Raw genomic sequence first — 27,709 nt, forward strand, 5'->3', positions numbered from 1 at the left:
TGAGCAAATTAATCATAGTGGGCAGAAAAAGCGAGGTGGGCAGAGCCAAACACAAGCTAGCGAGGTCCTATTGGTGCATTCTAGCATTTATTTCCGCTAGGGAACGCCTACTCTGTGAAGTGTGCGTCTGCAATAACTAAATTCACCCTTGCACTCTTTCTAAACAACTATTTTTTTTTTTTTACTTTGGCAAAGGGTAGTCTACAAAACGTAGTCCACTCTGTTACAGATTCTAGTTTTGGAAACAGAAAACTGTAATGGGATCAAATGCTTCATCGAGGAGAACATTTGCAGAATGTCCGACAAAATCGATCTTGCTCCATCTTCTACCATTACCAGCCACTGGGCTTCCTAATCACCATATTTGGTAGTGAGTGGAAATGCTAACCAGATGCTTCACATTTAAACATCCAGTAAAATATCTGACTCATTATTCTGTGACTTCGTGGGAAAACCTGTGGTTACCTAGGTTACCCCATTGGCTCACAGCAAAAATGTCACCTTTGTCAAATGCATTTTTCTTGTCTGCTTGTTTTAGTCAATTACAAAACTAAATTTAAGAAACAAACATATCTAAAGATTACTTTTCAATGTGGTCTGCTCCTGAGCGTTCTCACTATTTAGAAAAATGTAATATTGTTGGGCTTCGCTCATGCCCCTTTTCATGACGGTGCTAGCAGTCACGTGAGTGAATGAGTGCTAGCTATCTACCGACCGGCACATTAAGCTAGCCAAGACCAACAACACAGACAAATGGACTATACAGCTACAAGTAGTGAGTGGAGTTACAAACGGACTATGCTAAACAAGTCTTACTTGTAATTAAACGTTTTCCACACACATAGCTACGCCTACATGGACACCAGATCCCCACGTTTCCCATTCCGAATAGCCTGAAGCCACAGGGCTCTTCTCACAGGCTCTATTTCCCTACGTGGGAGTGTTGCGAACCGTAGTTTGGGATTTTTTACCTGGTTACATGTACATTGAACAATACAGCAGCTTTTCGGCATGTTTTGTTATTTCTGTATAAGAACAAAATCAATGAAGTTGGCTCTTTTACAATGGGGTCAATGGGAAATAATGTTTGTTTTCCCCAATTTGTGGGTGTGGTCGAGGGCAATTCCTTCTTATGACAATCGACTCTGAGTATTAACAAATGTACCGCCTGGTGATGTCACCAGGCAAGCCGAAACTCCACCCATGCAAAATCTTCTGATTAGAAGATCCTTTGTAGATAGTATTTTCAACCAGCAACTATCAGGAAATAAAAGTGTTACATTTCACACTTTTACAGTGTTCGTTTCCTCGGCTGTTGTAGAATATGATACGAAAAACTGAATTTTGACTGTATTGGGCCTTTAAATTGAGCATTTGATACATTCTCGTCCTATGCGAATCAATCTGTAGTGGAATTACCCTTTATTTTCACTATTTGAATCCATGACACACAGAGATGTTGGTTGAATATAAAAATACATATTCCCCTTTCAAATTATATATTATATTAGAGATGACAAAACATAGTGGCATGGTGCTGATTGATGCTCGACTGTTCACTTAAGTTTTTGCCCCTCGCCACTAATGATTGATGGATCATGATTGATGGTCCATTTGATAAATTGACAATTGAATTTTGAAACACTGAAGCACTAAAATGAGTACCATTGTATTATACCTGTGTCACTCTAACAACGTTTACATTCAGTCAGTCAATCACAGCTGTCATTTGCGTTTTTCAACAGTAGGTATATTATTAACATATAAGAGGCGTATACTTATACAAGAGGCACACACTTATGCATGGCTTTATTGTAATAATGTAAAAAACTCGCATCCTTTTTATTATAGCGCCACTATTTACGAAGTTGCATCTGCATGCCATTAGGGGCACAAAGTTGGTGGGGTAGAATTAAGGGAGCACACTTCCTGGAGCTGCTGCCTGCAACAACTAAGGGAAAAAAACAAAAGTATATAATGGAAGCAGTCTCAGAGTCGTCATTTTAATGTTATGTCCGCGAGTCAAATCGATTCTCTGAGTTTTAAATGTTGAGGAAATCAATAACCCCTGCCATGTCTCGAGCCACTAGTACAGGTGGGGTGCACCGCAGTCTACGGCGGCGACGGGCTGGCATACCAGGCCAGCAAGCGGCCTAGTGTCATATATAGCTAGCTAACTTGCTGAATTAATTTTGCCAACAAACGTCGTTGGCGTCCATGATATGGCAATTGAAAATTGTATGTTTTCAAATTGTTCGCTAACTAGTTAGCCAATCGTCGACTTTTTAACTAGATACAGTAGCTAGCTCAGTTAGTTACCAGCTGGCTGTGTATGTTTGTACTGAGCTGGCTAACTAGCTAGCTAACACAGCTTGTGTTAGGTCCGCCAGTGTCTTGGCAAGTTGTGTCATGCAATATACATTTTTTGCTGTTCCTTCGAGTGCGCGCGTCATGCATGTTTTAACTATTTATTTATTTATTTGATTTTAGAACATCTTGGTTTTAATGAGTAACGTTAGTTAGCCAGTTAGCAATGTCACTGTCTTCCGCCGATATGCTTGAAACTCCACCTGGATATCCCTTTGAAGAAATAGATTATGTGGATATTGAAGTTGAGGAGGTAAGTAGCTAAATAGCTCAACATTCCATTTGATTGGCACGTGTGGAGTGATCCTCTTATGTTAGTGTCATGACCATAGACATTAAGACCAAGTCATGACGCTGAAGTTGCCACAATGCTTTATCTCAATTGTCATACTAGCTAGCTCTACCATGCAAGGAATGTTTGTTTATTCTGGTTTTGAAAAGCTTGGTAATTAAACATGGCCATTAGTTATGTCACTATAGCTATACCATTCATAAATGATTTTGCCCAAGCCATAGACATGATGGAGAATGGTCAGTTAGCTAGCTAGCTATGTTCCAAATCTATTTGGCAATTCTTGTTTTGATTATGTAGCTAGTTAGTTGCAGTTCCCCACATTGACATATACCCCTCTCCATCAGCTGATGTTGACTGCACACAGACTGTGATTGATATGCTTTATTGTGTAATGGAACTTGCTCACAAAAAATAACAACAGTGTTAGCTAGGCCTAATATATCCTGGTGGAAAGTGGATTTAGTAGTGTCATGATAATAAGGGATTAATAACAATGCATCCAACACACTTTGCTTATGTCTTCTACCTCTTCTCTTTCAGGTTGTGGGGAGAGGCGCTTTTGGTGTTGTCTGCAAGGCCAAATGGAAAGGCAAAGATGTCGCAATCAAGACAATAGAGAGTGAAAGTGAAAGGAAAGCATTCATAGTTGAGGTACTGTCATTATAATGGACTATATAGCTATTCTGCAAAGTGGTGACAATGCAGTTTTACAACTAAAGGAACCCCATCTTGATTGTGTTGCCTTCTCTCCCCTCCCTAGTTGCGGCAGCTTTCACGTGTGAATCACCCCAACATTGTGAAGTTGTATGGCTCATGCAATAATCCAGTAAGTCAGCTTTTAAACACTCCCATATTTCAGTGTGTTATAGCCTATAGTTTTGCCAGTTGTTGTTGTAAATACCTTGGAACAGTACGTTGTTAGCCTTTTGTTATTCTTGCCTAATGCTAATTTTCCCATCTAGGTCTGCCTGGTGATGGAATATGCTGAAGGGGGGTCTCTGTACAATGGTGAGTCTCTGGGCGATTATGTAGGATACTACACTACCACACTAGACTTGGCCGTTGACATGGCTTGTAAATTAGTTCAACACATGCCTTGTCATACCAAACAAGTGGAAATATTGCAGTCAATGTGTCAATGACTCCAATACCCACATGCAAACTGTTCTCTTAATAAGCCCAATATTGGCATGATTCCTTAAATAGCCCACTATTAAATTGGCCAGTCCTTGCTCAGTGACCTGCAAGTGGAGTATCACATATTTAGGAAGTGTAAATGGCCCTTTACCTGCACAAGCACTTTACCTCATTGTCTGCTGTTATCCCTCTGAATCTCTATCAAAGTAATATTTTAGGTTCGTTAAAGTTGACGTTCTTAGTTGTGGTCGTCAAAACTTTGTTGAATACTTGGAACTATAACTTTGATGTTATTCAGTGGTTATTTGCGTATTTGAATGATGTATGCCTACCCTCTTGGAACTCTTTGTCTGACATGTCTGTAAGAGTGTGTTCTGTTCAGTGGTGTTAAGCACTTAAGTAAAAATACTTTAAAGTACTACATAAGCAGTTTTTTGGGGTATCTGTACTTTACTTTACTATTTATATTTTTGGCAAGTTTTACTTTTACTCCACTACATTCCTAAAGAAAATAATGTACTTTTTACTCCATACATTTTCCCTGACATCCAAAAGTACTCGTTACATTTCAAATGCTTAACAGGACTTGACAATGGTTAACTTCACGCACTTATCAAGAGAACATTCCCTACTGCCTCTGATCTGGTGGACTCACTAAACACAAATGCTTTGTTTGTAAATGATGTCTTAGTGTTGGATTGTGCCCCTGGCTATCCATATGGTTTGCTTAATATAAGGAATTGGAAATTATTTATACTTTCTGTTTTTACACTGCTGCTACTTGCTGTTTATTTTCTGTGCATAGTCACTTTACCCCTATCTACATATACAAATTACCTTGACTAACCTGTACCCCCGCACATTGACTCGGTACCGATACCCACTGTATATAACCTTGTTATTGTTATTTTATTGTGTTACTTTTTATTTTATTTTTTACTTAATTTATTTAGCAAATATTTTCTTAACTCTATTTCTTGAACTGCATTGTTGGTTAAGGGCTTGTAAGTAAGCATTTCTTACCTGTTGTATTCGGCGCATGTGACAAATGCAATTTTATTAGATTTATTTTTACTTAAGTATATTTTAGCAATTACATTTACTTTTGATACTGATGTATATTTAAAACCAATACTTTTAGACTTTTACTCAAGTAGTATTTTATTGTGTGACTTTTACTTGAGTCATTTTCTATTAAGGTATCTTTACTTTTACTTGGGTACTTTTTCCACCACTGGTTCTGTGCATGGGTGTTTGCATTGGTCTCGAGGTCTCTATGGAGATGTGTGTGTTCTGTGTTTATTTGGAGATGTCTGTGGTAGTGACTGTGTTCTCTGTCCACAGTGCTGCATGGTGCTGAACCCCTCCCCTATTACACTGCCTCCCATGCCATGAGCTGGTGTTTTCAGTGTTCCCAAGGGGTCGCCTATCTCCATGGCATGAAACCAAAGGCTCTCATTCACAGGGACCTCAAACCACCCAAGTATGCTCCTCCCCACCTCCTCACTCTCTCTTGTCTGTTTCACTGCCCATAAAGTGCCTTGCTCCCCCACTCAAGGTGGTTGTGTGTTGTAGCCTATGTTATATTATGCAATAGCGTTAAATGCTTTATCTGACTTTTTGAACCAAAAGAGCATAGCTTTTGTCATCCTCTAGTCCTCTGGTGTAATAGTCCTATGTTTGTGATCTGGCTTCAGTAGTGATGCCTTAAGTGTTTTCATAGTATGCCTCTGACTGAATTGCTTAGAGTAGCTGTACTGGCTCCAGAGGTTATTTATTGGGCTCCGACGGGAAAAAGTCCCTGGCAGAGGCAGGGCACTGTTGGAATGACCAGCTGGTCAATTTCCTACAAACCTGTCCAGAATTTACACCCTGGGAAGAACTGGGTCACGCTTGCCAACCACTGGCTGAACTTACAGGCTACGTCCCAAATGGCACCCTATTCCCTATATAGCACACTACTTTTGACCAGGGCTCATATGTAGTTAATAGGGTGCTATTTGGGACGCTACCACAGAATGCTGTTTTAAAACCTGCCACCTAACCTTCACATCCTTTGTGTGACACAGTGGTTGTAGAGTTATTTTCTGTAGTGGATTTGACTTCCCCTTGTATATTTAAAAGCAAGAATCTTACTTGCTACATTTTACTTTTTCAGGGTTTTTATGATTAGAAATGTTTGCCTTGAATCTAAAGTGGATTTATTAAGTGTTTAACCCAGTAAGACCTCAGCAGCCTCTATTAGTTACCCTCACGTAGTCTCACACGTCACCAACCACTGAAGTTCACGTCTAGCATTTGAGTAGATCTTTGTTTTAATTGTTTGTTTCAGCCTGCTCCTTGTTGCCGGTGGCACCGTGCTGAAGATATGTGACTTTGGAACCGCGTGCGACATTCAGACCCACATGACCAACAACAAGGGAAGTGCAGCTTGGATGGCCCCTGAGGTGTTTGAAGGCAAGTGTGAGCTGCATGGGGAGCTTAATATATCAAATCAACCTCTGAGAACAAGGGGCTATCTAAACAGGTGTAGCCTTTCACGAATGCATTCACCTAGAGTTAATTGATAATCAGTGTTTGATGAAGTGATACTACTGTTTATAGTAGAGCTTATGTCTAGTGGTGGAAGTGCTCATTAATTGTAATAGTGCTCCACTTTGGATTTGTCACTCACTTGCTCACTGGAAGGCACCGTAAACACATAGACGGCATCATTTCTCAAAGCCTGATTAATCCAACATTTGTTAGCATTCTCTTCATTTACAGTCATGATTATTGCACACATGCTTTTAGAAGGTGAATGCAGTGTTTCATTGTAAACTTAAACGACTAATTAGAAAAGATAATGGCGCTATATATTTTTTAAATAAAATCATCTTTGAGAACTACCAAAATAAAAACTAGACAGTCAGGGAGCATCTAAAATTCTAAAAATGTCATGGCATGGAGCCCCCATTGATATTGTTACGTTTGAGTCACTCGATAGCAAAAGAACACTGCAAAAGCCATGGCAAAATGTGTAGAATTGCAGGAAATTAGCATTTAAACAGCAACATTTTGTCTCTACACTAACTTTGCCACTGCTGCTGAAAAATATCCTAGGAGAAAGGTTTCATCCCTGAGAGAATGTAGCATTTGAGTCTATGCTCTCAGGCGTTAGCCTAATGTACTTTGTTTTACAAAACACATTAAGAGGTGGGCAGGAGGAAACACAAATGAGATAGTCATTATCTTGTTTGTTGAGGGAGTAACATGACTCCCATGCAATTAAACAGCTCACATTTGCCCCCAGAATGTCCTCCTTAAAGCTAATTTGCATCACAGGGAGAAATGTTATCAAAAGGCCTAGGCAGCACATCAACTTTAAGGCTGAGTCCCAAATGATACTATTCCTTATATAGTGCACTACTTTTGTCCAGAGCCCTGGTCAAAGATAGTGCACTAAATAGGGAATAAAATGCCATTTGGGAGACAGCCCATAACATATGTGTGAAGAGCAGTTTAATTCCGCAATAATAGCCACAGTAATTATGCATCTCGAGCGGCCCTGAAGTAAAATTGCCTCCTTATTTTCATCACATTTGTGGTCTAAAGGTGCAAACAAAATAAAGGCTTCCTGTACTTTACCATGAACACCCCCCCCCCCCCCCCCCAACACTCCTCACTTAACTGTGCCTCAGAGAATTACCTTTCATCAGTCAAGCACATTGTTTTTTCCTCATCTGAAAGGCCCTGAGTGGAGCTCTTTCTCTCCTCTGTGCATTCAGGCAGCAATTACAGTGAGAAGTGTGATGTGTTCAGCTGGGGCATCATTCTCTGGGAGGTGATCACGCGCAGGAAGCCCTTTGACGAGATCGGAGGGCCGGCCTTCCGCATCATGTGGGCCGTGCACAACGGTGAGTCCGAGTGGGGTGGAGGTTGGGGAGGTGAATTAGTTCATGGTGGTGCTGACATGTCAATCACCCTAGCGTTTCAGAGCCAGGTCCCCAGTGAGACCTGCTGAGAGATGAAATGAGTTACGAGGCTGACGGTGAAGATCAATTAAAAGACAAACTCGCCTGTGAGGTGCTCCCCGTGGTTACCACAGAATGCTAACGGAACGCTGACTGTCTGAGAGCAGGAGCACACCTGGGGACACTGCTGCTGCGCTGGTCTCTCTGACACGTTAGCAGAGCCACCACAGCAGGGGCTGTCATTTGCAAGTGTTGTTCGTGTTTGTACTGCAATGAACTTTCTGGAACGTCGTCATGTTTTTAACATATTTGAGTTTATATGATCTTTCCATACATTTTACTGTGACTGTTTGTGATTGTGTTTGTATTCATAGAGATTAATATTGATCTAATGTATCCATCGCTGTTTGTGTTGATGGTGTTCAGGCACCCGGCCACCGCTCATCAAGAGCCTTCCCAAGCCCATCGAGAGCCTGATGACCCGCTGCTGGTCCAAAGACCCCTCCCAGAGGCCCTCCATGGAGGAGATAGTCAAGATCATGACCCATCTTATGAGGGTAAGGCCCTCCTAGACACACACACGCACTCCTAGAGATTCATTAAATGAAAGATTGCCTTACCAAGATGGCCGTCCTGCAGTTATTGACCACCACAATGTCCATTCCAGTGTTCTTTTTAATTCTATGCCGACACCAACCCTGGATGCATGCAGGACTCTTTTCATGGTGTCCTGTTCTCAGACTGCTTACCTACCGGTCAGTGTTGGTAATGGCACTCTTACATTCTCTGTCAACCTCTTTTCCAGTGTTTCCCAGGATCTGATGAACCCTTGCAATACCCTTACCAGTATTCAGATGAAGGACAGAGTAACTCGGCCACGAGCACAGGTATTTTACTGAGGAATGTTGTTTTTCATGATTGTGTTATGGATTTTTCTTGATGCATTTGTGATGCTCCTATGCTGCTGATTGTGTTATTGTTGTGTAATTGTTGAGATGCAGGGCTCCCTTGCAAAAGAGACCTTGGTCTCAATGGGACTCCCTGCTAAAATAAAGGTTAAATAAATAAATAGAAATCTATATCCTTGAAATAATGGAAGCTTTTATTATCTGCACTAGAGTTTTACCTTCATGAAACATCATTGACGTAATGTGGAAATATCTCCATTGTCTCATCACCTCTCTATTGGTATTATAGGTTCCTATGTGGACAACACTTGCACTAGCAACAAGAGTGACACAAACATGGAGCATGGGGATTCTCAAGGGAGCAACGACACCATCAAGATCACACCTCAGTTTGCACATCAGTTCAGGCCAAAGGTAAGGCAGCAAGCTGTATTGTACCTTGCTAGCCATTTCTACCACAACAATTAAACTGGAACAATTTACATTGTCAGGTGACTAGAAAGAAAAGGTAGACACATTTAAGGCAATTACATTTGTGTGGATATAAACAGCCTCGTATGAAAGTAATCATGGCCATTTTGAAGTAATCATCAGTACACTAAATATAATTTGGTGACCTAAGTGAATAAGTAGTGAAATGTACAGTAGGCCAACAGTATCTGTTTTGTCTGTGCACTCAGGGAGACCCATCGCGAAGCCTGCCTCTGTCCAGAGGCGGCAGTGTTGAGAGCCTGTCGGGGCGAACCCACAGCCTGCTGTCCTCGGAGAGCAAAAGAATGAGCGCAGACCTGTCAGAGCTGGAGCACAGGGTGCCTTTCGCACCCGCAGGTAACGTTAGAATCTACACCCCGCAATGGATTATGCAAGAGGACAAGTATAGGCCTACATATTTTCTAAACACACCCACACACTGCTGTACAGTATGGAGATCAGTGTTGCGGGTAACAATATAACTTTTTGCAGTAATTATTAATTTAACAGAGTTACTGTTCCAATTTGACTAATAATATTAGTTACTGATCAAAGGAATGGGGCATTACTATTGTTATCATTCCCTTCCTATTACACTTATTGATCCTAATAAATATTAGTGATTATTATTCCCTCTCTTGGCGCAATATAAAAAATCCCCCCGCCCCAGATTGTATTTGTTTCTAATTCATTTGTCTTCTCACCAAGTTCCTGTTTACGCACACACTTTTAATAACTGTTTTAGTGAGGGAGATGAAAAAAGCAACTGGTTTTATTTGGCCCCACCCCCAAGTTTTCTGAGCAAAATAAAAAATAAATTCCACATTTTGTTGTGTTGCAGCCTGATTTCAAAATGGATTAAACAGATTTTTACACACTACCCCATAATGACAAAGTGAAAACATGTTTTTAGAATGTTCACATTTTTGCTAATTAAATACTGAAATATCTAATTTACATACTGTAAGTATTCACACCCCTGAGTCAATACTTTGTAGAATCACCTTTGGCGGCGATTACAGCTTTGAGTCGTCTTGAGTATGTCTATCAGCTTTGCACATCTGGATTTGGGGATTTTCTTCCTTGCAGATTTTCTCAAGCGCTGTTAAATTAGATGGTGAGGGGCGGTGAACAGCAATCTTCACGTCTTTCCACAGTTTTTCAATGGGATTCAAGTCTGGGCTTTGGCTGGGCCACTCAAGGACTTTCACATTCTTGTTCTGAAACCATTCCAGCGTTGCTTTGGCTGAATGCTTGGGGTCATTGTCCTGTTGAAACGTAAATCTTTGCCCGAGTCTAAGATTGTTTGCACTCTGAAGCAGGTTCTCATCAAGGATTTGCCTGTATATGGCTCCAGTCTCCCAGTCCCTGCTGCTGAAAAGCATCCCCATAGCATGATGCTGCCACCACTACCATCAAGGTAGGGATGGTGTTAGATGGGTGATGAGCTGTGCCTGGTTTTCTCCAGACATAGTGCTTTGCATTCAGGCCAAATAGTACATTTTTGTCTCATCAGACCACATTTATATTTTGCCTTATGCTCCGAGTCTTTCACGTGCCTTTTTGCATACTCCAGGCGTGCTGTCATGTGCCTTTTTCTCAGCAATGGCTTCCGTCTGGCCACTCTCCCATAAAGCCTAGATTGGTGAAGTGCTGAAGAGACTGTTGTCCTTCTGGCATGTTCTCCCATCTCAGCCAAGGAACTCGGTAGTTCTGTCAGTGGTCATTGGGTTCTTGGTCACCTCCCTGACCAATGTCCTCCTAGCCTGGTTGCTCAGTTTGGTCAGACGGCCAGCTCTAGGCAGAGTCTGGGTAGTTTGATATTTTTTCCATTTCCCAATGAGCACTGTGCTCTTGGAAACGTTCAACACTCTAGAAATAGTTGTATACCCCTACCCAGATATATGCCTCGTCACAATTCTATCTCAGATGTCAACGGACAGTTCCTTGGACTTCATGGTATAGTTTCTGCTCTGACACTGTCAACTGTGGGACCTTATCTAGACAGGTGTGTTTCTTTCTAAATCATGTCCAAATAATTGAATTGGCCACAGGTGGACTCCAATTAAGTTCTAGTGACATCTCAAGGATGATCAAAGGATATTGGATGCACCTCAGCTCAATGTGGAGTGTTATAGCAAAGGGGTGTGAATACTTACATAAGTGAGAGAATTCAGTATTTATTTTCAATACATTTGCAAAAATGTTGAAAACATATTTTCCCCTTGTCAATATGCGGTATTGTGTGTAGATGGGTCAGAAAAAAATCTTGAATTCAGGCTGTAACACAACAATGTGGAAAAAGTCAAGGGGTATGAATACTTTCTGAAGGCACATGTATGTATGTACAATTGAAGTCGGAAGTTTACATACACTTAGGTTGGAGTCATTAAAACTCGTTTTTCAATCACTCCACAAATTTCTTGTTAACAAACTATAGTTTTGGCAAGTCGGTTAGGACATCTACTTTGTGCATGACACAAGTTATTTTTCCAACAATTGTTTACAGACAGATTATTTCACTTATAATTCACTGTATTACAATTCCAGTGGGTCAGAAGTTTACATATACTAAGTTCACTGCCTTTAAGCAGCGTGGAAAATTCCAGAAAATGATGTCATGGCTTTAGAAGCTTCTGATAGGCTAATTGACGTCATGAGTCAATTGGAGGTGTACCTGTGGATGTATTTCAAGGCCTACCTTCAAACTCAGTGCTTCTTTGCTTGACGTCATGGGAAAATCAAAAGAAATCAGCCAAGACCTCAGAAAAAAATTGTAGACCTCCAAGTCTGGTTCATCCTTGGGAGCAATTTCCAAACGCCTGAAGGTACTACATTCATCTGTACAAACAATAGTATGCAAGTATAAACACCATGGGACCACGCAGCCATCATACCGCTCAGGAAGGAGACGCGTTCTGTTTCCTAGAGATTAACTTACTTTAGTGTGAAAAGTGCAAATAAATCCCAGAACAACAGCAAAGGACCTTGTGAAGATGCTGGAGGAAACGGGTACAAAAGTATCTATATCCACAGTAAAACAAGTCCTATATCGACATAACCTGAAAGGCCGCTCAGAAGGAAGAAGCCACTGCTCCAAAACCACCATAAAAAAGCCACACTGCGGTTTGCAACTACACATGGGGACAAAGATTGTAATTTTTGGAGAAATGTCCTCTGGTCTGATGAAACAAAAACTGTTTGGCCATAATGACCATCTTTATGTTTGGAGGAAAAAGGGGGACGCTTGCAAGCCGAAGAACACCATCCCAACCGTGAAGCACGGGGGTGGCAGCATCATGCTGTGGGGATGCTTTGCTGCAGGAGGGACTGGTGCACTTCACAAAATAGATGGCATCATGAGGAAGGAAAATTATGTGGATATATTGAAGCAACATCTCAAGACATCAGTCAGGAAGTTAAAGCTTGGTTGTAAATGGGTCTTCCAAATGGACAATGACCCCAAGCATACTTCCAAAGTTGTGGCAAAATGGCTTAAGGACAACAAAGTCAAGGTATTGGAGTGGCCATCACAAAGCCCTGCTCAATCCTATAGAAAATGTGTGGGCAGAAAAGAAAAAGTGTGTGCGAGCAAGGAGGCCTACAAACCTGACTCAGTTACCCCAGCTCTGTCAGGAGGAATGGGCCAAAATTCACCCAACTTATTGTGGGAAGCTTGTGGAAGGCTACCCGAAACGTTTGACCCAAGTTAAACAATTTTTAAAGGCAACACTACCAAATACTAATTGAGTGTATGTAAACTTCTGACCCACTAGGAATGTGATGAAAGAAATAAAACCTGAAATAAATCATTCTCTCTTCTATTATTCTGACATTTCACATTCTTAAAATAAAGTGGTGATCATAACTGACCTAAGACATGGAATTTTTACTAGGATTAAATGTCAGGAATTGTGAAACTGAGTGTAAATGTATTTGGCTAAGGTGTATGTAAACTTCCGACTTCAACTGTATTTAACCCCCTGAGTCAATACATGGTAGAATCACCTTTGGCAGTGATTACAGCTGTACAGTGGGGGAAAAAAAGTATTTAGTCAGCCACCAATTGTGCAAGTTCTCCCACTTAAAAAGATGAGAGAGGCCTGTAATTTTCATCATAGGTACACGTCAACTATGACAGACAAAATTAGATTTTTTTTTCCAGAAAATCACATTTGTAGGATTTTTTATGAATTTATTTGCAAATTATGGTGGAAAATAAGTATTTGGTCAATAACAACAGTTTCTCAATACTTTGTTAAATACCCTTTGTTGGCAATGACACAGGTCAAACGTTTTCTGTAAGTCTTCACAAGGTTTTCACACACTGTTGCTGGTATTTTGGCCCATTCCTCCATGCAGATCTCCTCTAGAGCAGTGATGTTTTGGGGCTGTCGCTGGGCAACACGGACTTTCAACTCCCTCCAAAGATTTTCTATGGGGTTGAGATCTGGAGACTGGCTAGGCCACTCCAGGACCTTGAAATGCTTCTTACGAAGCCACTCCTTCGTTGCCCGGGTGGTGTGTTTGGGATCATTGTCATGCTGAAAGACCCAGCCACGTTTCATCTTCAATGCCCTTGCTGATGGAAGGAGGTTTTCACTCAAAATCTCACGATACATGGCCCCATTCATTCTTTCCTTTACACGGATCAGTCATCCTGGTCCCTTTGCAGAAAAACAGCCCCAAAGCATGATGTTTCCACCCCCATGCTTCACAGTAGGTATGGTGTTCTTTGGATGCAACTCAGCATTCTTTGTCCTCCAAACACGGCGAGTTGAGTTTTTACCAAAAAGTTCTATTTTGGTTTCATCTGACCATATGACATTCTCCCAATCCTCTTCTGGATCATCCAAATGCACTCTAGCAAACTTCAGACGGGCCTGGACATGTACTGGCTTAAGCAGGGGGACACGTCTGGCACTGCAGGATTTGAGTCCCTGGCGGCGTAGTGTGTTACTGATGGTAGGCTTTGTTACTTTGGTCCCAGCTCTCTGCAGGTCATTCACTAGGTCCCCCCGTGTGGTTCTGGGATTTTTGCTCACCGTTCTTGTGATCATTTTGACCCCACGGGGTGAGATCTTGCGTGGAGCCCCAGATCGAGAGATTATCAGTGGTCTTGTATGTCTTCCATTTCCTAATAATTGCTCCCACAGTTGATTTCTTCAAACCAAGCTGCTTACCTATTGCAGATGCAGTCTTCCCAGCCTGGTGCAGGTCTACAATTTTGTTTCTGGTGTCCTTTGACAGCTCTTTGGTCTTGGCCATAGTGGAGTTTGGAGTGTGACTGTTTGAGGTTGTGGACAGGTGTCTTTTATACTGATAACAAGTTCAAACAGGTGCCATTAATACAGGTAACGAGTGGAGGACAGAGGAGCCTCTTAAAGAAGAAGTTACAGGTCTGTGAGAGCCAGAAATCTTGCTTGTTTGTAGGTGACCAAATACTTATTTTCCACCATAATTTGCAAATAAATTCATTAAAAATCCTACAATGGGATTTTCTGGATTTTTTTTCTTCTCAATTTGTCTGTCATAGTTGACATGTACCTATGATGAAAATTACAGGCCTCTCTCATCTTTTTAAGTGGGAGAACTTGCACAATTGGTGGCTGACTAAATCCTTTTTTGCCCCACTGTATATACAGTATCACCAAGTGATAAAAAATTAATAAAAATGTCAGTTCACAAGTATTCCCACGCATAATAGAGAGACACGTGATCGTATAGAAATGTTAGCAAGGTTTAAAATGATTGTTTTAGTCAAATATTATATCTGTTTTGGCTTCTTGCATTTAATTTGCGGTCTACAATTATTTGTAATTATGTTCCGGCCCCCCGACCGTCCCCTCAAGAAAAATTTGGTTGAAATGAGTTGATGATCCCTGCTGTAGGCCTACCTCATCCAAACAACCAAGGCTTGATTTTAATCGTTCTGTAGGACAGGCTGTAACCCAGGGAGAGCTGAACAAGCTTGTAGCTGGGTATGTAGTTGAGGAAATGCTGCCCTTATCCACGGTAGAATCTGTCATTATTAGGCTACTTGTGTTGGTATATAGGCCTACCTAATGTAGCGTTGACATTGTTTACATTGAGTGAGGACGCGCAACGTTTTGGGGCTGTAATGCAAAAGTAATATAACAAGTAGTGTAACTAATTACTTTTCCCAGGGAGTAATAAGTCAAGTAATTTGTTATTGTTAAAATAAGTAATAGGTAATATATTACTTTTTGAGTAACGACCCCAACACTGATGGAGAGACAAATTCTGTCACATTGAAGTAGGCCTAGCCAACGCTATAGTCCTCAGAGATGCACATATGAATATGCAAATGTTTTGCATAAACTGCCCAAGGCGTTCTATTGGAGATACATACATACATACATACATACATACATACATACATACATACATACATACATACATACAGTAATCTTACGTCAGCTACTGAAGTGGGTTTCATCCCAATACAAGAGATGGAGAAAGGCGTCTATGCCATTAGTAGCTTCTATCATGTCTCCCTCTCCGTCAAACTGCATGCCTCACCCCTCATATAAGCGCCTCCATATGCCCCTCAGCACTGGTGCCAATCATCTCCCCTGCCTCACACAGATCGAAGGCTGAGAGAATGCCTTGTATTCATCATCAGCCCTGTCATGTCTAAATTAAGCTTCGGAGGCAGTCAAATACTGTTTGGCATGAAAAAGCTATAATTAAGTCTCTATTTGTCAGGGTTTTTCCCTCAGTCTTTCTTTCCAGCTTACTTTGAGACTGTTTTTGCGATATCAATTATTTTAAACTTTCCATGTTGTCAATGGTATATTATATGAATATGAATAATGTATTTAGCTTTAATCTGTATATCCTCAGTGCTCTTCAATAGTTAATTATGCTGTAGTTACTGTATATTACAATCTTCAGAGCCATCTATATGATTTGATCATCTATTCTAAGTAGATTCATCATAGATATTCTATTAGTACGAGTGTCTGCTAAATGACTAAAAATGTAAATGTAGTACAGTCAAACTGCTTTCTACATGTAGCTGAATGCCTGTCATGTCTGTGCTGAAGCTTCCCATGCCGTGCCTAACGCAGCATCGCTAGCACTGTGCTGTCAATCAACTAACCTCAGGACAGATGCTTCCTGTGCAATGTGCATGTACTTTTGTGCTCTGCATGCCAGTAGAGTCCAGAGGGGAGCAAGGAGGAGAGGGCACTGTCCGACATGTATGCTCCAGCTCTGGGCCCTCTCTCTTTGTCTGCATGCATGTGTACGCCAGCTGTGTGTGTATGTGTATTTGTTGCAGCACGTCCCCAGTATAAAAGAGGTCACCGTAAAACGGCGTCATTTGGCACCATTCTGGACGTTCCCAAGATCGTCGTCACAGGTACCAGTGCGGACCACCAGGCTACCTGGTGCCCTGGGTGTAGCTGGCTTGACTGAACTGATTCACCGTGTTCCTCTGTGTACTCTGGGCTCTAACACTGCTGGGCCTGTAGTGTCTGTTACTCCAGTTATCACAGGCTACAGGGGCCACTGGCCGAACACCTTATACTTTGTCTCTGCATTTTCCATTTGAATTAAAATATGGGGATATTACAAAAATATAATATTCCCCTGTAATAAGAACATCACCAATGATGCCCCAATCTAGTAATTATTTTATGAATGATGATTAACCTGGAGTAACACAGAGTTCTCTTTCCTCTTGTCTTTTGTGGTTTTGATAAGATGTTAAAAGGGGCATGAGTTAACATGGTGGCGGTCTTATCGGGGTTTCACCCTCTAGCCACAAGATGCTGATGGAGCCATTTAAATTCACATAGGTCCGTCTTTTAATCTATTTATCTAATCCAGAAACATGGATGAATCCAGACTTGAGTTAGCCTGGTGCAAAAATTATAGAATAGACTCTTGATTTAGGGGCACAGACCGGTTATCTAATCAGCATATTTGCCATCAGAGGGGGAAATTGATGTGATAAGATGCATAACTCATGTCCCTGTTTGTCTCTCAGATGTCGTTCTGGCTTTACTGCATACTGCAGGCAGGGAGGGAGTAAATCAGTTGGCTTGGTTGCTCGGTCTAGAGTTGAGCTCCCCTCAGCTCGTCCTTGTCTTTCATGCATAGAGGACATCTGTTAAAAGCTCTGCAAATATTTTTACATCCATTAACTTTGTAAAAGTCATTTTGATTAATTTCCCTCACATTGTGGGTCACACAGCTATTATTACCATCCGAGATAGGGATGAACGAATTGGGGACAGCAGCACTGGATATCACACAAAAAATGCCTTTCTATTTAGGAAGTAGGAGCTGTATGAGACGTTGAATGAGTAGTTAATTAAACAGAGTGACTAAGGGAGAGGGCTGACGTAAGGGGATATTAAAGGTATGACAGGGTTGTTATCACTGTATGTGGCACACCTGGATGTCACTCATTCCTACAGTTAATTTGACACCAGTCTCCATTTAGTAGCTCAATTAGTACGAAGCGTTACTCGATTTTTAGAAGTTCCGGATTGGCATTCTAATTCAAATGTCTTCAGTTTTGTATCGTACTAAGGTGGTACTTAAAATGGCTATGCTCGCAAAGTATTATTTTTTTTACAGACAAAACAACAATCACACAATAACAGGACCTTATTCTGATGTATAGGCCTTACGCTTTGAACACACCGACTGCGTCATTGCGCAAAATAATATGCAGCATCATCTAGATATGTGTGCAGCAAAAGTTAAACATTCACCTTCTGCTACCATTTCTGTCAACCTGTTATCGCATTCAGTTTGACGCATACGTTCGATAAATCCAACGTATGCACCACACAGAATGCACTGCAACTGCCTCTGCAACACAATGCTGCAAGGCAAACGCATCGTTCCATTGGAAATGAATGTACTTCTGGTATACCAAAAACGCAATGACGCAGTCGGTGTGTTCAAAGCGTTAGAGCAACAATCACTGCAGTGACAGATGAGCATACGTCTCAATCCAACGTTCAGTGTATTGTTTATTTGTTTGTTTCTGTGTGTGTCTGCCGGTGTGTAGTGTGTCTTGGTTAAAACGTGTTGTGCTATAGATATAGATATATCCTACTTTGGAGAGGTAAAGTTAAAATGATTAGACCAGTACTTAGACCTACTGTACCAGAAAGGGCCCCATCCCTGTTCCCTATAGTGCCACGTTTTGCAAACCTTCTATATTCCAGGTTGCATATCATGATTTTTATATAAAAAATAACTACTTCAGTTTTTTCATATTGCAATGTCACGTTTCTAGCAACTGACTTCAATTCTCCCAAATGTAATATTACCATTAATGGTTTCCATTAATATGTCCCACATTGCAGTAGTTCAAATGTTATTGTATGGGTCTCTAAGATTGACAGCAAGGACTGTGCGGAGGGTAAAAAGACCACAATGCTCTCATTGCCAGATTATTCCAAAAGTAAAACGTGACTCTGAAGACATTGTTCAAAGTTCTCCAGCAGAGATGGAACTAATAATATCTTGAACTGCCAGATGGCTGGAATTTCTCCTGTTATTCTGAAGATGCCAGGCAGGTCAGAGCCAACCTCAGGTTTACCTTGGCTGGGGAATAATGAGGAAGACTGGAGGACAGGGCCTGCTAGTCTTGTCTGAGGCCCTTCAATGTGCTTTGAGCCCTGAAATAGCCTAGTTCCCCATCACCGGCAACCCTCACTCACAGCCCCTCCAACCCAAACAAGCAGCTCTGCACAAACACATGTGACACAGTGAGGCTTAGCTATTCATGTGGTACAGTAGGTGTGGCCTGCAGTGTAGTGGTGGTGTTTGTCTGCGTGTGTGTTGTGCCGTGTTAGTGTGATGGTTGGGTGGGGATAACTGCTGCTCTGTGGTCACGTTACGGCCATGCCATAGCACATGTTGACAGGCCAGGGAGTCATGGGTTAAATCTGTGCAGCTGTCCTGTCTCTGTGTGGATCGGATCCCCCCCCCCCCCCCCCCCCCTTCCCACACCACAGGCAGACACAGACAGGCAACAGACAAGTCCTCCTGGATCTGTCTCTGGGTCTCTCTCATGGTACCTCCCTCCATTCCCTCTCTCTTTCGCTCCATCCTGTCCACAGCCACCTGTGAGGCGCAGAGACGTAGATCAGTACAGGACCTCCCAGGGATCGGCACAGAGTCCAGCCAGGTAAGAGACTCTACAATCGGACAGGGCCTGGGTTGTCTAGTGTAGCACCGTACAGAAGCTTTTCAGAGGGGGAAATGCATGTTATGAAAGCATTCTCAAAAGGTGGTGTTCAATATAAGCTTCTTCTTTTCTTGCTTTTCATTTGGTTTGCTTTTAGGGTGGTGTAGTATCTTCTCTCCCCTCTTTGAATTGTTTTGCGTTTTGACTGATCATGCCCATCATGTTTTGCTTCCTCTCAGAGGATTTGATACATGCTCGGTCAAACAAGGTGTCCCATGGGGGAAATGCTACAGGATGTGACGGAGAATACTGTTTGATATGTCACTGTTGAGAAGATAAAAGATGTTCCAGGTGTAGGAAGAATATTTTATTTCCCCCCTACGGACAACCTTAAAATAAGCCCCTACATCCTTGCATTCCTAAACGTTGATTTCCACAGTATATTTTGTTAAAAGGCACACATCTTCCTGTGCAGTGCTATGTAGTAGCAAAGTTCACATTGAGTTTAGTAAGAAACTAGACTTTGGACACAGATTTATTTTTGTGTTCTTGTCTTATAGCTTTTGTGAATTAGGAAAGATAATATTTTGAGCTAGGTTATCTGTGGAGATCAACTCATGATGAATTCCCAATAGTGTGACAGAGAATTGTGGTTCCTCTGATTTTCTTACATGTTTCTCCCTTGCGGGAGTGTGTACATAACCACAGACAGACTTTAGACCTTGTTTTTCTCCCTTTTTACTTGACACTTGACAAACTATGCATTGTTTTACCCCACTGGAAGAGGCTCAGGATTGCCATGTGGGATTCTATTCACATAGTCATTGTTGACTTTGCTTGAGTATCAGGTGTTATATGCGCCATGGACAAAAATAAAAGGGCACTTTCTTCTATGATTGGCTGTATGAGTGATTGACAGTGTCGTTGGCCTGTTACAAGGGCTGTATGAGTGATTGACAGTGTCGTTGGCCTGTTACAAGGGCTGTATGAGTGATTGACAGTGTTGTGGTCCTGTTACAGGTGAGCAGGAACAGCAGCAGGTCCTCCAGTCCCAGTGTGAGGATGATGCCGCCTGATAAGACCAGCAGCAGAGGTTACAGCTTCTCTCCCGATGACCCCACAGGTATAATAGTCTACCTCTTGTCACTCAAACACGCTCATCTCACTGTCTACAGCTACTTCTACAGATGGAGCTGGAAGGAGTTTGGTAGATGTTAAAAAAATTTGATTAGCAAATTCACTCATAATGCCAATCTTCCATAATGTATTCTCCTGTATTGATGCTGGTGCTCAACTTATTGCTTAATGTCAGATCCCAAGACATTATATCCCATTCCCCTTGTGCTGTTGATGGATGAAAAAGTGAAGGTTGGTGTTTAGAACAAGTTTGATTGAATGAAGTCAGCATCTCCAGTTGGTTGTGTCACCCTCTCACAACCCTGAGTGCTGTAATGGCATCAATGTCATTGTGGATGGGGGCGTAAATCACTTGAGCAGGTTCTGCAGACATTACGTAATCCTCATCAATGATTTAAGGCGCTGGTCTCCTGTCACACGGTTCCTGAGAGGGGCGGGGACACTGACACGGGTCTATTTCGGTTGAAGGACTTCTGGTGTCTATTGATAACTGTGTCCCTGCCCAGTCGACTCGTCTTGCACCGACTGGGCCTGTGCTGGTGTCACTGTCAGATCAAAAACAAACACAAGTCTTGCTCTCTCCTGCCCAGATACCAATGGCTCAGACAACTCCATTCCCATGGCATATCTCACTCTGGACCACCAGCTGCAGGTAGGGTTCCATTTCATACCGGACCTCCCCCGACCCTGTCCTGCTAATGTTAAGCATTATTTTATGCTACAAAACATATTGATCCCACTCCCATCCCATTCAAGTGTTTGTGTGACCTGTCAAAATTGGCCTAGATATTGGCCATTTGACAAACTCTTGATTCTTTTTATTTTGTAGATTACTTTATTTTGTTTTAATTCAAATGTTGAGGTTTTCCCCTCTCAACAATGTTGTCAAGGACACTGCAAATTGACTGTATTAACTCAATTAGTGCAGGGATGACTTCTGTTGTCAAAGTGAGAAAATGACGCTATCTCAAAAGCGGAATGTCTTTATAAATACCCACTGGCAACGGCGGTGAGACGTTGTGTATTTTTAAAAGCTCAGACGATTCTGAGAGCTGATAGACTGTATTGCAAAATGTATTTCTAACTGGCTATAAGATCAATTAATGGCAACATGCATGGTTTATTTTCAGCCCCTCGCTCCTTGCCCAAACTCCAAAGAGTCCATGGCTATGTTTGAGCAGCACTGTAAAATGGCCCAGGAGTACCTGAAAGTGCAGACAGAAATTGCCTTACTGATCCAGAGAAGGTAAGTAGTGAACCCTTACTGTACCTCTCCATCTTGTAGGGCAAGCGTTCAGCCACTACCAAAGTGCTGAGGTAATACACAATTTGTTCATTCTGTTCTTTTTAAAAGGGACTGATGTAGCACTACAGTGTTCAATGTAATTAACTCTAGTCTTGTACTGTAAGCCCTGCTGAATGTGACCATACATCTGTGTGAACCAAGCAGACGAAAATGTCTCCCCGTGTTAATGGGTGGGCTGTCTTGTGACTAACATAACAAGCAGCTCCATCAGATGTGAAACTTGGGCGTATGACTATGCAGAAGGCCACCCAAAGGCAATTACTGAATTTAGATGACAAATCCAAGGCAAACGGACCTATGCTGTGGAAGTCGAGCGTAGTGGAACAACTGGCTGTGTTTGGCTAAAGAGCTCAGCTCATATTTATAGACAATGACTTCAGCGAGAAAACTACCACGTTTGTGGAATCAGCGTTTTTCTCACATGACCTATCCAATGCTTTGGTGCTCCTTTGCATCTATCACCAGCCTCTGTTGTGCTTATTGTGATGTGCCCCTGTTAAAGCACAGCTGAGTAATTCACAATTATCGAAAGCCATATCTCAGATTGGCCAATAAAAAGAAAAGATTAAGATGGGCAGTCTGAGATATGGCTTTTTCTTTGCAACTCTGCCTAGAAGGTCAGCATCCCGGAGTCGCCTCTTCACTGTTGATGTTGAGACTGGTGTTTTGCGGGTACTATTTAATGAAGCTGCCAGTTGAGGACCTGTGAGGCGTCTGTTTCTCAAACTAGACACTAATGTATTTGTCCTCTTGCTCAGTTGTGCACCGGGGCCTCCCACTCCTCTTTCTATTCTGGTTAGAGCCAGTTTGCGCTGTTCTGTGAAGGGAGTAGTACACAGCGTTGTACGAGATCTTCAGTTTCTTGCCAATTTCTCGCATGGAATAGCCTTCATTTCTCAGAACAAGAATAGACTGATGAGTTTCAGAAGAAAGTTATTTGTTTCTGGCCATTTTTAGCCTGTAATCAAACCTGCAATTGCTGATGCTCCAGATACTTAACGAGTCTCAAGAAGGCCATTTTTATTGCTTCTTTAATCAGCACAACAGTTTTCAGCTGTGCTAGCATAATTGCAAAAGGGTTTTCTAATGATCAATTAGCCTTTTAAAATGATAAGCTTGGATTAGCAAACACAACGTGCCATTGGAACAAAAGACTGATGGTTGCTGATAATGGGCCTCTGTACGCCTATGTAGATATTCCATTCAAAATCAGCCGTTTCCAGCTACAATAGCCATTTACAACATTAACAATGTCTACACTGTATTTCTGATCAATTTGGACAAAAAAAATGATTTTCTTTCGAAAAGAAGGACATTTCTAAGTGACCCCAATCTTTTGAACGGTAGTGTACATGCAGTACCAGTCAAAAGTTTGGACACACCTACTCATTCAAAGGTTTTTCTTTACTTTGTACTATTTTCTACATTGTAGAATAATAGTGATGACATCAAAACTATGAAATGACACATATGGAATCATGTTGTAACCAAAAAAGTGTTAAACAAATCAAAATATATTTTATATTTGAGATTCTTCAAATAGCAACCCTTTGCCTTGATTACAGCTTTGCACACTTTTGGCATTCTCTCAACCAGCTTCACCTGGAAAGCTGTTCCAACAGTCTTGAAGGAGTTCCCACATATGCTGAGCACTTGTTGGCTGCTTTTCCTTCACTCTGCCGTCCAACTCATCCCAAACCATCTCAATTGGGTTGAGGTCGGGGGATTGTGGAGGCCAGGTCTTCTGATGCAGCACTCTATCACTCTCCTTCTTGGTCATATAGCCTTTACACAGCCTAGAGGCGTGTTGGGTCATAAGAAGAATAGACTTGCTTGGGCCAAGAAACACGAGCAATGGACATTAGACCGGCGGAAATGTGTCATTTGATTTTGAGTCCAAATGTGAGACTTTTGGTTCCAACCACCGTGTCTTTGTGAGAAGCAGTGTGGGTGAACGGATGATCTCTGCATGTGTATTTCCCACTGTAAAGCATGGAGGAGGAGGTGTTATGGTGTGGTGGTGTAAAATGGTGGTGCTTTGCTGGTGACACTGTCTGTGATTTATTTAGAATTCAAGGCACACTTAACCAGCATGGCTACAACAGCATTCTGCAGCGATACGCCATCCCATCTGGTTTGGTCTTAGTGGGACTATCATTTGTTTTTCAACAGGACAATGACCCAACACACCTCCAGGCTGTTTTACCAAGAAGGAGAGTGATGGAGTGTTGCATCAGATGACCTGGCCTCCACAATCCCCAGACCTCAACCCAATTGAGATGGTTTGGGATGAGTTGGATGGCAGAGTGAAGGAAAAGCAGCCAACAAGTGCTCAGCATATGTAGGAACTCCTTCAAGACTGTTGGAAAAGCATTCCAGGTGAAGCTGGTTGAGAGAATGCCAAGTGTGTGCAAAGCTGTCATCAAGGCAAAGGGTTGCTATTTGAAGAATCTCAAATATAAGATATATTTTGATTTGTTTAACACTTTTTTGGTTACTACATGATTCCATATGTGTTATTTCATAGTTTTGACATCTTCACTATTATTCTACAATGTAGAATATAGCAAAAATAAAGAAAAACCCTTGAATGAGTAGGTGTGTCCAAACTTTTGACTGGTACTAAGTTTGGACACCTACTCATTCAAGGGTTTTTCTTTATTTTTACTATTGTGTGTGTGTGTGTGTGTGTGTGTGTGTGTGTGTGTGTGTGTGTGTGTGTGTGTGTGTGTGTGTGTGTGTATATGTGTGTATGTGTATATATATATATATATATAACACACACACACGGTCTGAACACTTTCCGAATGCACTGTATATGTGTATAATATTTTGTTCTTGCTCTGTCTGTTTGCATTGTTCACTTTTCTCCTTTGCAATGTGCTTCTCTTTTTAGTAATGTTCTTGTTATCTTATGTAACCTGCAGCACTGCATTTCAGTTTTCCGTATTGTAAACTGCTATTGTGGCAGATATGTGTGTAAATAAAACAAATATATATCTCCAGGAAAGAGTTGATTGCTGAACTGGACCAAGATGAGAAGGACCAGCAGAACACGTCCCGCCTGGTCCAGGAGCACAAGAAGCTGCTGGAGGAGAACAAGTCTCTGTCCACCTACTACCAGAAGTGCAAAAAGCAGCTGGAACTGATCCGTGCCCAGCAACAGAAGAGACAGGGCACCTCATGATGGGACACAAGCTGGCCCCCACCTGGATCATGCTGCAGAGCACAAACAAACTGTCCTCATGTCATATCCCCTGTTCTCCTCCCCTGTCCCTGTTCTGTCCTGGGTCACCAGTAGTCTAGTTTGAAATCCAAACCCTACCTGCAAAATAATTGACACTATCTCTCCTCTTCTCTCTGCCCCATGACAACTATGATCTCAACATAGGTGCCCACGCCTGCACCCTGTAGGTTCCAGTGGATCTTGATTTACCTTGTACTGTAAAGAGACCTGTGTTTTACTGTGTACCTGCATGTTGCGTTATAGACGCACCCTGCTGATAACATCGAACGGAATATGAGGTGTGCACTCAATCAGGCTGTTATGGATTGTCTCACACATCTTTACAGTATATTCTTTGATAGCAGACGAAAACAATCAGCATGCATCTGCCCTCTCTGCCCTTAAAGAGCTGGAGTCCTGGGGTTGTCTGCCCTGGGCTCAGTGAACACACAGGACAGAGTTGTGGGCTTCTAGGCCTTGATTGTCAGCCATCCTTTTGGTCAGGATGTGATGCTTCTTGAGGTGTGTGAGTGCAGTACAGTAACTGGTGCTGCTTCTTGAATTATGTGAGCACAGTAACTGCTGAGCCTGATGGGATGGGGAGGCCAGTGAGGGGTGTGAAATATGTTTGTCACTATTGCTCTCAGGGCCCCTCGGACCATCCCCTGGGCTGCCTGGTCAGTGTGTGTCCGCCTCTCCTCCCACAGTCCAGTCCTCCCATTGGTTAGTTTGACCCTGACCTGTCCTCCTGACTGGCCAATGGCCATGTGTCCTTGAGAATGTGAAAAACAAAGATGGTCTAGACAAAGTGTGAATTATGTGCAGAAGTTGGTGTTTTAATGAATTATGAGCCGAATCTGTTTCAGACTTCTATCTTTGATCACTAAGTTGTACGTGTTTTTTTTTACCCTTTTATGCAAAAATAGCCACCCTTGTATCTATGTAATGTAGGTATCTCTGTTCTCAACCCTATTTTTTTTCTTGTGAGCATGACCTCTTACAGAAGAAATCCACCACAACCTATCTGAAAGTATTTAATGTATTTTGTATTCATTTTAACGGGGGATGTATTTTAGATATGCCTTGCACAGCCATGATGTCTGTGGATAATAAAGGAATGACTTGGCTTGTTACAGGTACCTGGATAGAAACGTGGGTTGGGCCTCAAACAGAGATTCCATATTTATAGTCCGCTTTCAACAACAAAAAACACACAAGGAAAGACGACAGACTTCTTTTCTCAACCTGTTGAATTAAAAGAAACTATGTACGAGGTTCAAAGTGAAACGTTTATCATGACTTCATTTTGTGTTTCCAGTTTTTTTTTGTTCTATCTGTTTGGGTGTTAGGAATTATACTTTTATCTGGTATGGGAATGCAGAGATATACAAGAAAGAGGCCTATCCCTCGCCTATATGTATTTTGTTTTTAGTTCACGTTGCCTTAGAATTTGATTCCTAGATTTTATTACAAGTATTGTACTTGTTTTTTGTTCCTTAATTGAGGGAGGGGTGAAGTTGTTCACCTGCGCCTCATTTTAATGTAATGGACAGTCAGTGAGAATGATATGACTTTTGTTTTGGGGGAGAATTGTATATTATGCCAATAGTTTCACAGGAGGCTGATTGTCTGGTCAAATGAATGTCAATAGGCTGCAAAGGAAATCATGAAATCTGTCACTGCTTTTCCCAATGAATAGAATGAATCCCAATAGCTTTAAGTATCCATGCAAAAATAAAGTTTATAAGAGAACTACACTTACAATGAGAAATGATCTTACTTTGAAATGTTGTCTTGCTGTTTCATTTGACCAGACCTGACTTAGCTACTACAGTCCTTCAAATGTTTTGCACAATCCTCTGGTTTTACTGAATACATGTAACTAACTGTTTGGGTCTTGTACTTCAAAGTATATATTCTGATGATGTACAAGAGAAATGACAGGTGAAATTGTGTAATGGTTCATTTGCTGCATTGATATCCCTAGTCTTTCCCTTTAAAGTTATGTTCACTATATAATTTTACTAACCATTACTGTATATAAAATGTTTCTTAAACTATTGGGAACAGGTATGTGCCTGAGAGGGAGGCATCATGAAATAAACTGAACAGGGAGAAATTGTATTATTTGAACATGTTTTATCTTTGTGTGTGTGAGAGAGAATTTATGGTCTACGCACCCGCCCAAATAATTCATAATACGTATTGATCCACATGGCTCATTATTACTAAAAATGCCAAAATGTCATTATGATTAGGTGATGAGCTAAATTAATCTTGCATGTTTGTTTTCATTTTAGATCTCAAAGCTTCACATAACACCCTTATTGTGAGGGTTTCAGGGGGCTGGGGAAGGCGTTCACACCTGAACTGGCAACACAAACAAGTTAGTCTGGTAAAGGACTAACTACTGATGTCTGGCATCAGATCAGTCAAGGACATTACTGTGTTTTTTTGTTTGCATTCATCTTTATATTTGTTGTGTTCTGCCAGTAGGTGGCGTACAAGATCTAGACATGTTCTCTGTCCATGAACTGAGGCTGTTTTTCACAGACAAAGAAACTGAGCTTTGCCACTGTATGGTGTAACAATTGAGTGGATCAAACCTGACCCTTAACTTGGTGTAATGATTCAAGACTCAGGGTAACCTAATTTAATGATTGTATGAAATTATAATCTAGTTTTATAAGGCAAAAGTAGGATTAGTTACACAAGTCCTTAACAAAGCT

General features: G+C 41.6%; 1 protein-coding gene across 2 annotated transcripts; it reads left to right on the forward strand.

The window, feature by feature from the left end:
- Positions 1-1,886: 1,886 nt before the first annotated feature.
- On the forward strand, positions 1,887-27,104 carry LOC311106330 (mitogen-activated protein kinase kinase kinase 7-like). 2 transcript variants are annotated; one of them, XM_084148652.1, is made up of 17 exons: positions 1,887-2,620; positions 3,203-3,313; positions 3,423-3,488; positions 3,625-3,670; positions 5,144-5,282; positions 6,132-6,260; positions 7,571-7,695; positions 8,179-8,309; positions 8,558-8,639; positions 8,950-9,074; positions 9,341-9,488; positions 16,438-16,518; positions 19,244-19,311; positions 20,332-20,434; positions 21,039-21,100; positions 21,579-21,694; positions 24,761-27,104. In XM_084148652.1, the coding sequence occupies exons 1-17, from the start codon at positions 2,534-2,536 to the stop codon at positions 24,939-24,941; spliced, it is 1,800 nt and encodes a 599-aa protein (XP_084004778.1). In that variant the 5' UTR covers positions 1,887-2,533; the 3' UTR covers positions 24,942-27,104. The 2 variants fall into 2 exon arrangements, with proteins under 2 accessions (XP_084004778.1, XP_084004779.1); XM_084148653.1 differs by lacking the exon at positions 16,438-16,518.
- The last annotated feature ends 605 nt before the right edge of the window (positions 27,105-27,709 follow it).

This window comes from Coregonus lavaretus, assembly GCF_964263955.1.
Source record: "Coregonus lavaretus genome assembly, chromosome: 31".
Classification (NCBI taxonomy): Eukaryota; Metazoa; Chordata; class Actinopteri; order Salmoniformes; family Salmonidae; genus Coregonus; species Coregonus lavaretus.